The sequence below is a fragment of the Tyto alba genome, unplaced genomic scaffold (assembly GCF_018691265.1).
Source record: "Tyto alba isolate M040663 unplaced genomic scaffold, T.alba_DEE_v4.0 Super-Scaffold_22, whole genome shotgun sequence".
Taxonomy (NCBI): domain Eukaryota; kingdom Metazoa; phylum Chordata; class Aves; order Strigiformes; family Tytonidae; genus Tyto; species Tyto alba.
This window is the reverse complement of record NW_024881296.1, coordinates 12,320,381-12,333,507: the sequence shown is the minus strand read 5'-3', so window position 1 is coordinate 12,333,507 and position 13,127 is coordinate 12,320,381. Positions and strand designations below refer to the sequence as shown.

Here is a 13,127-nt window from a genome sequence, read left to right as displayed (position 1 = left end):
CGATGCCCAAGAGAGTTGCAAAATAAAAAAGGTCCAGAATAGTACCGAAGGTCTCCCCGGACGTAAATGCATGCTTAAAATACCAGTGATTGTTTTCAAGGTGAGAGATGCAGGAAAGGCTCGATTATCTTCTTTAGAAGAGAATCTTTCAGCTCTGTGGGGCTGCTGAGTAAGTAGGTAACATAAGCCCTTGTATTATAAAAGGACTTTTGTCTTTGTAGTGAGAAAGGACTAAGAGATGGGAGAAAGGAAATGAGTAAGCCTCACTGGAGGGATTTACTGTAATATTTTTTTCTGAAAGAAACGACACTTGGGGTTTGCTCACATCATGCTGAGAAACAAGATTCAGAAATAGCTGAGCTAGCAGAGGGGAGTCCACAGGCAGCATCGCGTGCAGGTTGCAAGCAGCAGAGCCGTGTGCCTGCCGTGGTTTAAACCTGTCAGGCAGCCAAACACCACGCAGCTGCTCACTCACCCTCCCCCAACCCAGGGAATGAGGGAACTGGGGGGGGGTAAAGCTAAGGGGACTCGCAGGTTGAGATAAAAGCAATTTCATAATTGAAGTAAAATAAAATAATAATGATGATAATAATAGTAATAGTAGAAAATACAAACGAGTAACGCACACTGAGATTGCTCCCTACCCGCCGACTGATGCCCAGCCCATTCCCAGCTAGCAATCCCAGAGAAGCGAGAATCCCAAAACCACAATCCCAGAAGCGAGAGCGAGCTTCCTGGCCACCCCTCGTCTATATCCTGAGCCTGACACTGTATGATGTGGAATATTCCATTGGCCAGGCTGGGTCTATTGCTCTTGCCGTGCTCCCCTCCCCCCAGCTTTTTGTGTACCTGCGCACAGGCAGGACATGAGAAGTTGAATAATCCTTGATTTCTTAGCAACAGCTGAAAACATCAGTGCGTTATCAACATTCTCCTCATAACAAACCCCATACGGAATCCAAACCACAGCACTAGTCTAGCTACTAAGAAGAAAATGCTAGCTCTGTGCTAGCCAAAACCAGGCCAGTACCCAAAGCCTGGCACCTCCACACTGTGCACCCTTCTCTGCTTCGTGCTCCCCGCTGCTGTTGGAGCCCCTGGGGTGCTGTGGGGCTCCCAGCCCAGCCTGGGAGCACTGCATGGGAGGGAACGAATTCCTGAAAGCAAAGCAGGACGTTACGGTGTGGGTGGTCCTCTGCACTGCACAGGGCTTTTTCTGCCTTGGCTTTTGCGGATTCTCCATCCCCCAGCAGGTCGCAGAATCGCTGAGAAGTTGTCCGCAAGGCCCTCTGGAGATGCGGTCCATCTTCCCACTCGCAGCAGGGCTGGCACCAGTACTCAGGTCAGACAGGGCTTTCTCTAGCTGAAGCCTGAAAACCTGCAAGAGGGGAAATTACCTGACCTCTCCAGGCAACCTACCCCAGGGCCGCACTGCCCTCGCAGCAGAACAGTTTGTCCTGCTGCCTGGCCTGAAGCTCCCAAGCTAGAGCTTGTGGCCATGGCGCCTGTCACATCATCGGCAACTATCAAGAGGCATTTGGCTCCATCTTCGTAACCGTCCTGCAGATAATATTATGTGGTTATTAGGTCACCCCACAGCCTGCTCCTCCTCAGACTAAATCCAACTCCTTCCACCGTTTTTCCAGCGGGCACGCACCCGAGCTTTCTGAACACCGCAGGAGCCCTTCACCGGAGCCTCTATGGTTTTTTGGCATCCCTGTTGACCCAGAGGCTCAAAGCTGGACAGCAATATTGGATGTGCTGCCTCAGCAGTGTCACGTAGCAGGGCATCAGTGCGGCCCTTGATTTGTTGGACACATACTTCCTGATGGAGCCCAGATTGTGGTTTGTCTTATTTGCAGGGAGAACACTCTCTTGGCCCACGTTCAGCTTGGCGTCCACCACGAGTCCTCTCCTTTTCAGCAGGGCGGCTGTTCAGCTAGCCGCATCCCAGCCTCCAGTGTGCAGTCTATTATGCAAGCAGCTACCCTGTAATAATAATATTTTTTAAAAAGATCACTTATTAAATTGTTAAACAGTAAGCCAAGCACCTCAAAAAGAAACAGCAGATGTGAATTTCTTGTGCAAATTAAATGTCTTGTGTATTCTCCCTGTTTGCTCTGAGAGACCTCAGAGACAATGGCTGCGATAGATGGAACGATAAGACCTATTTCAGTACTTACATTATCAGAGAACGCAACACTTACATGTCACAAAATGCATTTGGTTTCCAGACCTAGGACGTTCCTTTGGTCGCACCTTTGATGTGAACTTGCCTGCCCCTTTTTTTTACAAAGAGAAGCACCTTCTGCGCGGCGCGGGGGCCCCCGAGCACCACGCTGGCTCCCGTCGGTGGCTGCGGTGGGAGCCGCTCGCTCTGACAGAAAGGAGGAGGTGGAAGGAGCCGCTGAGGCCCCGGGCCGCAGGGCAGCACGCCGAGCCCAGCCCTGCTCGGCGGTGAGGAAGAGCTGCGGGCTGCTCGGCGGCGGGGAGGAAGGTGGAAGCTGGGAGGTGCTTCCAAAAAGCCAACATTCTCCCTGGTGGCTCCCAGATATTCTCAGAAGGGGGCTGCTGCTACTGCTTCAGCAGCCGTGTTGGTACAGCCCCGGGATATTTATGTGCCTCCACAGCTTGGCAGCTGGCCACTCTTTTTTTTTTTTTTTTTTTTTTTTTTTTTTTTTTTTTGTCTTTAAGGAAACACCTGCAGAAGGGAAACAAACGAGAGACTCCAATGGTTTCTTTCGGCAGATCCTAGTGCAGAAAACAAAGAGGAGAGAAGTTTTCAGGAGTGATTTTGCTTCTATAGATACTTAATGCCTTGAAGGGTGTATTACATCAAGTCGAAGCATCCTGCTCTAGTTCCAAAACAAACGAGTGAAAATTGCACCCGCGCTGCCCCAACCCAACGTTATGGTGAGGGGGCGGCTCGCTGGCCGGGCGACGCTGTGGCCCGCCCAGATGCTCTCGAGTGGCATCTCTGAGGTGATCTCGGGAGGGCGGGTGTGGGTGACAGAGGTGCAGGGTGTCCCCCCGTGGAAGGATGAACGGTCATAGAGAAAACGGTGAGCAGAAACGAACGGCGACTGGCGTTTGGGACGGTGAGGTCCATCGTGCTTGTTAGTGGGGGGTAAGAAGCCCGCTGCAGTAATGGTGCGAGGGGACTTGGTGAGGTTTAGGAAGAAAGGCCTGAGCTCTTTTTATCCACCTGAAAGTCTGAGTAGGCGGCTACTGAAGAACATGGCATGTGGCTACTAAGAAACCGAGTCAAACAAGTTCGTTCTGTCACAGCCTCCCAATGCTGCCTCAGGGTGACTCTCAAGGGCTTTAAATGTTGGATGAAAGCGTTATAAGCACAGCAGGTGATAATCACTGGCAGTTCCAGATTTCTTTGGGAGGCCAGAACAGAGTATCATCCCCTCTGTTTTGAGGAACAGGCCACTGGAAATTTTTTTTGCTCTATATTTGCCCTATGAAGGACTCCTGTGACAGCCAGTTGTGATAATGTATCCACCCAAGAACAAATCAGTTACTGGCTTTTCATCTTCACTGATGCTGCCACTACCTCAGCCAGAGCCTGAATGTTTCCTGACCGGGAAGGGGATGTCAGCTTCCCTATAATCACTTAAGTAACGTATCCTGAATGTTCTGTTGGCAGGGATTGTGGGCACCCTGACTGCAAATTTGCTCAGAAGAAGGAGCCACCGGCAAATGGACTGGATGGATCTCTTCTCCCGTTTCCGCAGCGTCGGTGCAGTGTCGCAGTGATGAGGTGGTAGAGGAAGATGGGTCTCACTGGGTTTGGCCACCTGGCAAAGGTAAAGGTGGTAAGAGCTCCTGACCTGGCTGACGGAAAGCACGGCCATCAGCCAGAGTAGTAAGGCTTGCAGGTGAAGTCCCCAAACCTGCCACACACATATATGCAGGCTTGAAGGCCGAGGTGTCTCGTGGATAAATGCACACAGTGATCACCAGAGCTGACCACAAGCCACTGGCCATCAATAGGAGAGATGAAGATCTGTTGTCCAGGCAGAGAAGCCACGCTGGCTGACAGCGCATCTGCTGCTCTTTGTGGCAGCATTAGACAAAATAAACAAGGAGTTTAAAAAATAAACAAAGCATGTGTTTCATTCTCTTCAGAGCATGAAGGCAGAGAGGGGGAATCTTTGGTTCTGTTAAATGCACCACCACAACATGCAGGCTGGGTATTTTTAGAGCGGTGGCCAGCCTAAAGAGAAAGAGCCCCGCAGTGCTAATTGTCTGCTCCCACCATACACTTTATGTACTGCCAGTGGGCTCCTGGCATGATCAGGAAAGTTGAGGGCTCTGACTCAGTCTTGCTCCTGATAGACGGAGGGATTAAAACCACCTCCTCAGAACCGAACTGTTCCTAATCTTTGAAACAAGCAGATACAGGGATGCTGTGACCTATTACCAGAGGAAAAGGCAGACCCACTGCTGGGTGGCTCTCGGGCAAATTATAAGCCCATGCAGAAAAAAATCAGAGAGCACATGAGAACGTGGGGGCCTACTAACAGTCTCAGTCAGGGTGCTGCTAGCCGTGAATAAAAGTCTGTGTTCTCCTCAAATCACCTCATCCAAGGCTCTACCTTCTCTTCATCCGCCGGCTCCCCAGCCCCCATTTGAAGGTTCAGCAGCCACACTTGCTCAGTGTAATACTGTCATTCTAAGCCTAAGAAGGATATATATGTTCCAAGGCCTGGAATCACATTAACTAAAACTCAGCTCCACTTCTGAGCTTTAATAAATTCTTGGTTCTTCAGTTAAAAAAATCCCAACAAACAAACATCGAAGGATCAGCATCCTGATCATCTGAACACACTGTCAAATCTTTGTTGTTTTGATCAGTTTTCCTCGGTAGTAACAACCTATTTGTTTCAAACTTTAAAAGGAGCAAACCAAACGACTTTCACTGGTAACCACGGAGCTCTTGAGCTAAATGCCTGGATATGGGAATGAGAGAAGTGTGAGAACTAGTGTACTGAGCCGGGGAAAAATCTTTCACTTGGGAGCCCATTACAGCTGAGTTCACACAGTACTTCATTGTTACCTGGGTTGCTGACACCAGAAATAACAAAGGTGCTTGCCACCCTGCCTAGAAAATCATCCTACCAAAAGCCAGACTCATTTGGTAATGACGGGAGGTGACCCTTCCTTTGCAGCACTCGAGGACGTGGGGTGTGTGGTGACACCCATGGAATAGCCTGGAAGCCTGCAAAATGCAGCGAGAGCCAACACCTCCCGTAACCTCTGCTCGGGAGAAGACGTAAATGATGGGCTTGGGGTGGCAGCTGCAGCTGACAGCTTCGAAAAAGCTCTTGGGTTTTGAGCCCGTTGCCCCGTTGCCGATGGCTGACGCGTCATGTTTGCTTTGGGGAAAGGCAGTGCAGAGCAGGGGCGGGCGGACCAGGCGCCTCTCCAGGCAGGCAGCTGGCAGCGAACCTTGGGGTGCCGCGGGTCAGCCCGCCGCCGGGACAGCGGCTCTCCTGCCCGAAAGGCCCCCGGGACGGGGCCATAACCCCGTCTGCTTATTTGGGTGGTGCCTGAGGTTGTTTGAAGGGAGGATTTTACTAACTTCAGGGATAAAAACTAAGCGTGCTTGTCAGTCACCGTAAAATAAACAGCATTTTAGCACCTTTTAGCTTAAAGTTGCTATGCTTCATTCTCTCCCTTTTGAGGCTCCTTCAGAGGGCTGAAAACCAAACATCTTCACAATTACTATCTCTCTTCCTTTCTAGTGACTGCCTGTAAGTTTTGAGGAATATTTTGAATCTCAGTAAAGCAAGAGCTATTACATCTGTCGACAGCAGCAATACTCAAAGGTATCGAGTCCGATAATAGAACACAGATGCATAGTATGTGTTTCCACCAATGACTAAGATTAAAAAAAATTAGCATTAACAGAGATATGGCTCACTAATTTTAAAAGGTTAGGAAATTGTTTTCAAATGTTAAAATTACTTCTATTAAGTTACTACAACTTTTATTTTCTTGTGAACGTACCCTAGCTTGTGATAAGTAATAGGTTTGAGAGTTTTGGGTTTTTCCCTGTCCCCCGCCCTTTCAATGGGGGTTTGTAACCCATCGGTCACGTTCGATCCACTTCCCACAGCTGGCACAGAAGCAGCTGTAGCTGGCTCTTTGAGGAATTTTGCCAGACTTTTTCCCCTGCCTGTTTAACCACGAGCATTCTTCCCCCTGCCATCGCAGGCCCTCCCCTTTCATACCAACTGAGTCCAGCTCGCAGCCTCGCTCAGCAAAGGCCCTGACTTTCGGTTAGCAAAATTCCACCTCGAGTTTTACTAGATAATGAAGCTCAAACGTGTTGGCCAGACTGCCTGTCTATTGACTCTTTCCCCATTTTTCTGTTAACATCTGGCATACTCATTTTACATTTTGCACAGTGAGGCAGAAGCATTAGATCAGTTATCTGCGCAAGGCAGATAGATCTAGAATTTCACAGTTATTGGCCAGAACTGCTAATACTGTAGTTAAGCTGCTATTTAGCTAATAGCCTTCAATGCAGTAGCTTAAACCAACACCAATTACCACCAGAGATGACCTAACCCTGCAGTTTTTCCCAGAAGGGAGGGGTAGGGGGAAGGTGTTTTGAGATTTATTTCTCATTGCCCTACTCTGACTGGATTGGCAGTAAATTAAGTTACTTTTCCCAAGTCGAGTCTGTTTTGCCTGTGACAGCAATTGGTGACTGACCTCTCCCTGTCCTTATCTCACCCACGAGCCTTTCATTGTATTTTCTCTCCCCCCTGCCCAGCTGAGGAGGGCAGAGGTAGAGCCGCTCCAGTGGGCACCTGGCGTCCAGCCAGGGTCAACCCACCACATTTTCTCTACAACTGCTCTTCGCCAAAGCGTAAGTTTTCATCTGAGTGCTTTTGCTTCCTAAACTCCCCAGCGGAACTATGACCTCGCAGTGAAAAGGCCCCCTGCTTAGGTTGCAGTTCCTTTTCTTAGGTCAGTAGGAAAGAACTCAACCGTGTATTAAAATAGGAGGCTGCTAAGTCCTGGTTCACGGCTCGCCCAGTTTCCCACTGCTGCTCCAAGGGCTTTATGAGGCAACACCTCCTACCCCATCCAAAGGGAAGGACCCTCCCTCCCCCCTCAGGGCAGAACCAGGGGAAACATTTTTCTTTTCTTAATTGGAGTTAGCTACCAGTTAACTTCAGAGTTTAGATTTTACAGCGAGGACAGAAAGGGTTTCATTGCGCTAACTCAAATTTTCTGGAGACTTTTTATATAAAACTATTGAGATGAATGTCCCTCATAAAATTTATCCTTACTGTTCCCTCCAGAAGAAACAGGAGGAAAAAAAGGAAACAGAGTATACAAGTTTGTTTCTTCTTGTAAGAGGCTAATCCACAGAAGGTAAAAGTTTAATTATCTCAGTGTAACCAGCATGTTTGCTCAGTGCTCTCAAGTATATTTCCAAATTACGTAAGTAGAGCAATGCTGCTGTTTACATCTGGATTCCCAAACCTCCCCACACCAACCTGAGTTAACAACAGATCACAAACTCTCTCAGACTAAGTACAGGGTGGGGGGAAAGGATTAGTTTTGCTCAGTGAATGCCTTTAGACCAAAAAGTGCTTAGAGGATAATATAGTATAAATCATTCTGTGAAAAAAATACATACATTGTGTCATTGGTGTAGACAGAAGTACGGAAGGAGTATTACACCATCACTCATCTTTTTACCAATATGCAATTAGACCTAACACCGTATTTCCAAATAAGATGGTTTCCTTGAAACTGCATAGAGATATTTCTTGTAACTGAAAATATACAGTGGAATATACAAGTAGAACATGCCTTAAGCAAAACAAAACCCCAAACTGACCATTGCTACTTACAAATAACGTAAATTATTTTTCCATCAATTGTAAAGAAGTGTCTTAAGAAGAGCAACATTTTTAATCCAGTAAAAAAATTAGTTCCATAGCTTAGACTGCTTCTGAAGTGTGATTTTATTCTTAGTTTCACGCAGGCAGAACAAAGATGGAAATCCTTCAACTTCACAGTGTATATGAATTATCTGGAGTTATTATGCTGAAATCTTATAAAGGCTACTGACATCACCCATCTTGCACAAGCAAAGCGTTCACCTGCTGTTTAGATGTTCCTGTTTTACAAACAGCACAATTAACGGTAGCAGCACTGAAGGATACATTTACTCAAGAGAACAGCTGGTGAAAATATTTTCCTGTATTTAAATGAGATGTAATTACAACTTTACTAAAACGAACCATTCTGTTTATAAGGGCGGTTAAAGCAGTCCCCAAACCTGCTATTAATCCCCCGAGACCCTGTAACAGAACGGATCAGTTCCCAGATGTTTAACAGGAGGTCATTCCTATCGCTGTACGCAGTCCTATACATTACATACATACATACACGAAACAAAGGAAGGCTTGTATACTGACTTAACAGATTTGCTATGAATTTCTTGCTCTGATTTGCTACGAAAACCAGCATGATTTATCAGTTTTAGGCACCTCACACATTTACAGGGAAGACTGCCATTTTATGGACCACCTTCTCCCAAAGCTGTATTAGACCACAGATTCCTCTGCAGCAGACTATGAATCGCTTCTTTCACTGTCAGTTAGTTTTCTTTCTGGATCAAGAGAACTGCCTTCAAATAAAATCCTGTTTCTCATTCCTTCTTTAAGCATTCTTTGCCGGATCCTCTGTTGGGCCAAATTGTATCTGCAGTAAAACCTATAGGAGGGGATGAAAAGAAAACATGATTCCCCACTTTATATGAGGGATAGTATCAAATCAGAGTTATTCAGCCAGTTGAAAAGTTGAAACAACATACAATAACACTAGTAAAATTCATTATGAAAAATGCATAATGAAAATACTAGGCTAACTGCCATTTCTTTAAGGCAAACATGCAGGCACTGAGGAGTGGGACATATGAGTCCAATGGAAAATGCTAATTTCTATAACTTGGATCTTAATTTCATGACCATTTAGTATGCTGCCTTTATAATTAGGACAGAAGGATGGCATATGCAAAGGAAAAAAAAGAAAGAATTAAGAAATAACTGGATGGTTTGATCGCTCAGGATTCAAGAAACAATAGCAAGTTTTTAAAAAAAATATTAACATAAAAATTCAAAGGCATTGAACTCTTTTCCTTTTAAAAAAAAAGAAATATTTCAGGGAGAAGGAAGAGAACACTTTGCTAGGCAAGTTTTTTATGGAGTTTCAAAACCAGTGTGAAAGGTTACACGAGGATCATGTTGTACAAAGCAGCCAACATCAGTCTGTCAAAATTCAAGAAGCGTTTTACATACCAGTATCCTAACATTGTGCAAATAAAGCCACCAACTGCAAAGTCACAAGATCTTCTAACTCTACCTGTGAGACAAACAAAAATCCTCCAAAAAGTTAGAGAAAAACACCTTGGATGACTTCCCGTTATTAATAAAACCTAACAGTAAACAGAAACTAATTTTTCATTGCAAATATATAAAAAACAGAAGGAATATGTACTTACTAGTTGCTACAAAATGTCCAAGACCCACAACTAAAGATCCCACGGAGCCATACAGCACCGATTCTCGTGCACATGGGACACTTCCAACATCAAGAAATCCTAGGAGTTTAAAGGACTGAAAAAAAAAAAAAACAAACCAAAAACAAACAAACAAACAAAAAAAAACAAACCCCACACCATAAATTATAAAAATTACTTCAATAGAAGTCTATGATACCAACTCCATTATAAAACTGACTTGTTATCTTAGTAGTCAAAAATAACCACTTGAGGATTTCCTACTTCCAGGGTTGTATCTGTGCAAAACTGAACATGCACAGCTGTATCAGAAGGGTTTTGGAAGAGCTAACTATTGATTTAGGCAACATCATTTTGTACAAACCTATTGATCCATCCTTTCAACTGAATATTATAAAGAACTACTTCATCTTTTCCTTTACATTTCCCCAAAAAAGAAGGGAGAATACCCTTAAAAATACAGGATCTTTATTCAAAACCAACATACGTTACAACAAGCAGGTAAGGTTACAATCAATTATGCAGTCAGTTATGCCATGAAAAGGCAAATGTGCTTAAAAGAAAAAAAAAAAGTGGAATCACTGAAGAATGTGCATGTAGTAAAGAACCTTATACTGAACACTGAATGCAAATATTTATAAACCAGTCATGTTTAACCTAACCCTATGTATAGGCAGGGGCTCTGCACAGAAATTCTTCTATATACAACATATACATTTTTAAATGAACCTACTGGTAAAAATCATTAAACCTATTTCACACTTTGTCTCACATCTATAACTTACCCTAGCTTATATCTATCAGTTTTCTATTTAATTTTCAAATGGAAATTACATGTGTCATTCATAAAACCAACTATGAACTGACAAATAGGTTTTTCATTTCAGAGGTGCCTCGCTACACTGGATTCTACATAATCCACATCTTCTAGCTTGAATACAACTCCCATCTGACAAATTTCCCACCTGACAAACATCCTTGCAAATGCACGTTGGTGCCACAAGCAGGAGTGAGAAACTACCTACAAAAAGGCCTCAAGATGACATGGGTCAGGGATAAGGTGGCTGCACTTTAGTAACATCTGCACATCTTTCTGCTATTAATTATTTTGTCAGGGATGGTGTGAGAATTCATCTTCATTCTATTGTGTTTAAATCCTTAGACCATTAAATACCACATGTGCAGCTGTATCGACTGAAATCTTGAAAGAGGATTTTTAAATGGTTTTAATTTTTGCGAAAGCTATTCTACTTGGGCAATGTAGATTTTGAAGATGGAGTACTACAGTCAACTATTTGTGGAGGGCTGACAGCTCTGTGAGACAAGTCATTGTGAAACAAGTCTGGCTGTGGTAACAGGGATGGCAAACATCTGACAACAGCTGGATTTGTATGCAACTATGGAAATCCCCCATCCGTATTTTTCTCTACGTTCCCTATGGACAACCATCAGCTGTTTCCACATAATCCCTGCGTACAAGTGAGACGGACAAAAAGGACTGGGTCTATGTTGGTCTGGTCTCCTAATGAGTAATTTCGAGCACTCTCATATGGAAGAAGTCACTTGATACGTTGCTGTTGTTGGCTAAGATGGTATCCCTGATGCATCCGTGCAGCGTGATGCATCCTTTTAAAATAGTATTTCACCTGTTGCTATTCTTGAAATCCCTTGTTATGACTCCAACCATTGCTAACCGCTGGCGTTACTAGGGCTCAAGTGTCACGACAACGCTCCACCCGCAACGAGAAAGCCCCGTAGAGGGGTCCGTGGAAAAACAAACACAAAGCCCCCACCCCACCCGCTCGGCCCCACAGAGCCTCAGTGCTGCCAGGGGTTTCCGCGTATTGTTCCCGAATTATTTCCTCTGGACCAAGACCTGCAAGGACTCACAACAGCTCTGCGAGAACCTCTCCCGCCCCCCGCGCAGGGTTCCCCCTCCGCTTCCGCGGGCACTGACGCGCGTGGGCACGGGGAGCCGGGTGGCTCGACGGCTCCTCCTCCTCCTCTTCCCCCTCCTCTTCCTCCCAGCGCTCGGCCGCGCTTCAGCGGGACGGGGCGGTGAAACCCTAAAACCCGCGAAAGGCTCCGCGCAGCTCCGGCCTCCTCCGGCCGTGCGGGTTACCGGCCCGGGGCCGCCGCTGCCGGGGCTTCCCCGCCGCCTAGGCGAGGCGGGACCCTACGGGCGTCCATCCGTCCGTGCATGCATCCATCCTCCATTACCTTCCTCGGCTCAGAGTCGCCCTCGCCCGCCATGACTCGACAGCGCTACCCCCGGCCCGCGCCCCGGCTCCCGCCGCGCACCAGCGAGGCCGGACTACGGCCGCGTAGAGAAGGCACGAAGAAGGGCCGCTCTATCCGCCCCGGCCCGCCCCATCTCGATGGTGCCCGCGGGGCGGGGGCGGGAGCTGGGCGGGGGGGAGGGGGACGGGCGAGCGCGCCGGCGCCATTTTAGGTCTAGAGCTGAGATTCCAGCGAAATCCTTTGTTCAGTGAAATGGGTCACGGCGCAGGGCGCGCGCGCGCGCGCACGCACGCAGGGCGGGGCGGGGCGGGGCGGGGCGGGAGCGCGGCGCCGGGCGCTCAGCTCGCCCCGCCCCGCCCCCTCTCCCGCGTCGGGCGCGCGCCCCCGGCGGGCGCGGGCGGCGGCCTTTGGTGTCCTCGGCCCCTGAGGCGGGGGCGCGGGGCGCGGTGCCGCCGCGTGCTTCTCGCCGCTGGTGTGCGCTCCCCGCTGCAGAAGGTGTGGGGAGCGCGGGTCTGAGCGCGGCTGCCTGCACGGGGCTGTACCCCAGCAACCCTCGAAGAGAGGCCCCGCCTCGGCCTGGCGGCCCGACACCCTAGGCCTCAGCCTGTCCCAGCTCAGCTAGTAAAAGCTAAAACACTAATAGCGAGATGAGGAGACATAAGCAAGCTGAGTAGCACCGAGTGGGAGAAGGAGGTTAGGGGGGCACCCGCAGGCTGTAGATGGCCTGAACAGTACAGGCGTGGTGGAAGCAGGGAGAGGCGGTTTTCAGTGTCCTCGGGATACAGCCCAGAGTGATGGAATGGGATGAGGAAAAGATGACATGCGGCTGGAAGAAAAGTGCCCTGGTGGCAGGGGGAAGGAGGTGGAGGAAGAACTGTTTGAAAAGACGTGCTCTTGGAAGTGTGGGACATTTACAACCAAATGAGACAAAACACTAGTGGGTTCAGTAGGCGTAAAGCCTGTGCTGAGTCAGGTACACATGCTGGCAGTGATCTCTTGGATACATAATTGTAATATTTGAAGATGTAAATTGTGCTAAGTCATGTAGGACAGAGTTTTACAGTTCTGCATGATTCTGGAAAAACACATTTTGCTGAAAGAAAACAAGTCTCTACCTGTTAAGTAGTGAGTTACAGGGTAGGTTTAATTTAGGACCTTTTCCATTTTAACAATGAAGTTTAACAAGGATGAGAGATGTGTAGTATTGCTCTTTGATTTAAAAAATAGTGTCTTGAAGCACGTTACTTTCCTAGGAGGAATGAGATATCTTCAGACCTTGTTAAATATTTTTGTATGTTGGGTTTTTTTTTTAGTCCTATGCTAAATA

General features: G+C 47.2%; 1 protein-coding gene across 1 annotated transcript; it reads right to left on the bottom strand.

Moving 5' to 3' along the window:
* Positions 1-7,982: 7,982 nt before the first annotated feature.
* Positions 7,983-12,043, bottom strand: LOC104367459 (cytochrome c oxidase assembly protein COX20, mitochondrial). The gene is made up of 4 exons (XM_042796161.1): positions 11,780-12,043; positions 9,542-9,656; positions 9,339-9,402; positions 7,983-8,754 (listed from the first exon to the last, which is right to left on the bottom strand). Exons 1-4 carry the CDS (start codon positions 11,810-11,812, stop codon positions 8,613-8,615), a joined length of 354 nt encoding a protein of 117 aa, XP_042652095.1. The 5' UTR covers positions 11,813-12,043; the 3' UTR covers positions 7,983-8,612.
* Positions 12,044-13,127: the final 1,084 nt, after the last annotated feature.

Coding starts and splice junctions, on each gene's coding strand:
- LOC104367459 (XM_042796161.1), bottom strand. CDS start 11,812: ATGGCGGGCGAGGGCGACTCTGAGCCGAGGAAG. Junction 9,657..11,779: donor GCGACTCTGAGCCGAGGAAG/GTAATGGAGGAT, acceptor TTTTTTTTTCAG/TCCTTTAAACTCCTAGGATT. Junction 9,403..9,541: donor TGGACATTTTGTAGCAACTA/GTAAGTACATAT, acceptor TTTGTCTCACAG/GTAGAGTTAGAAGATCTTGT.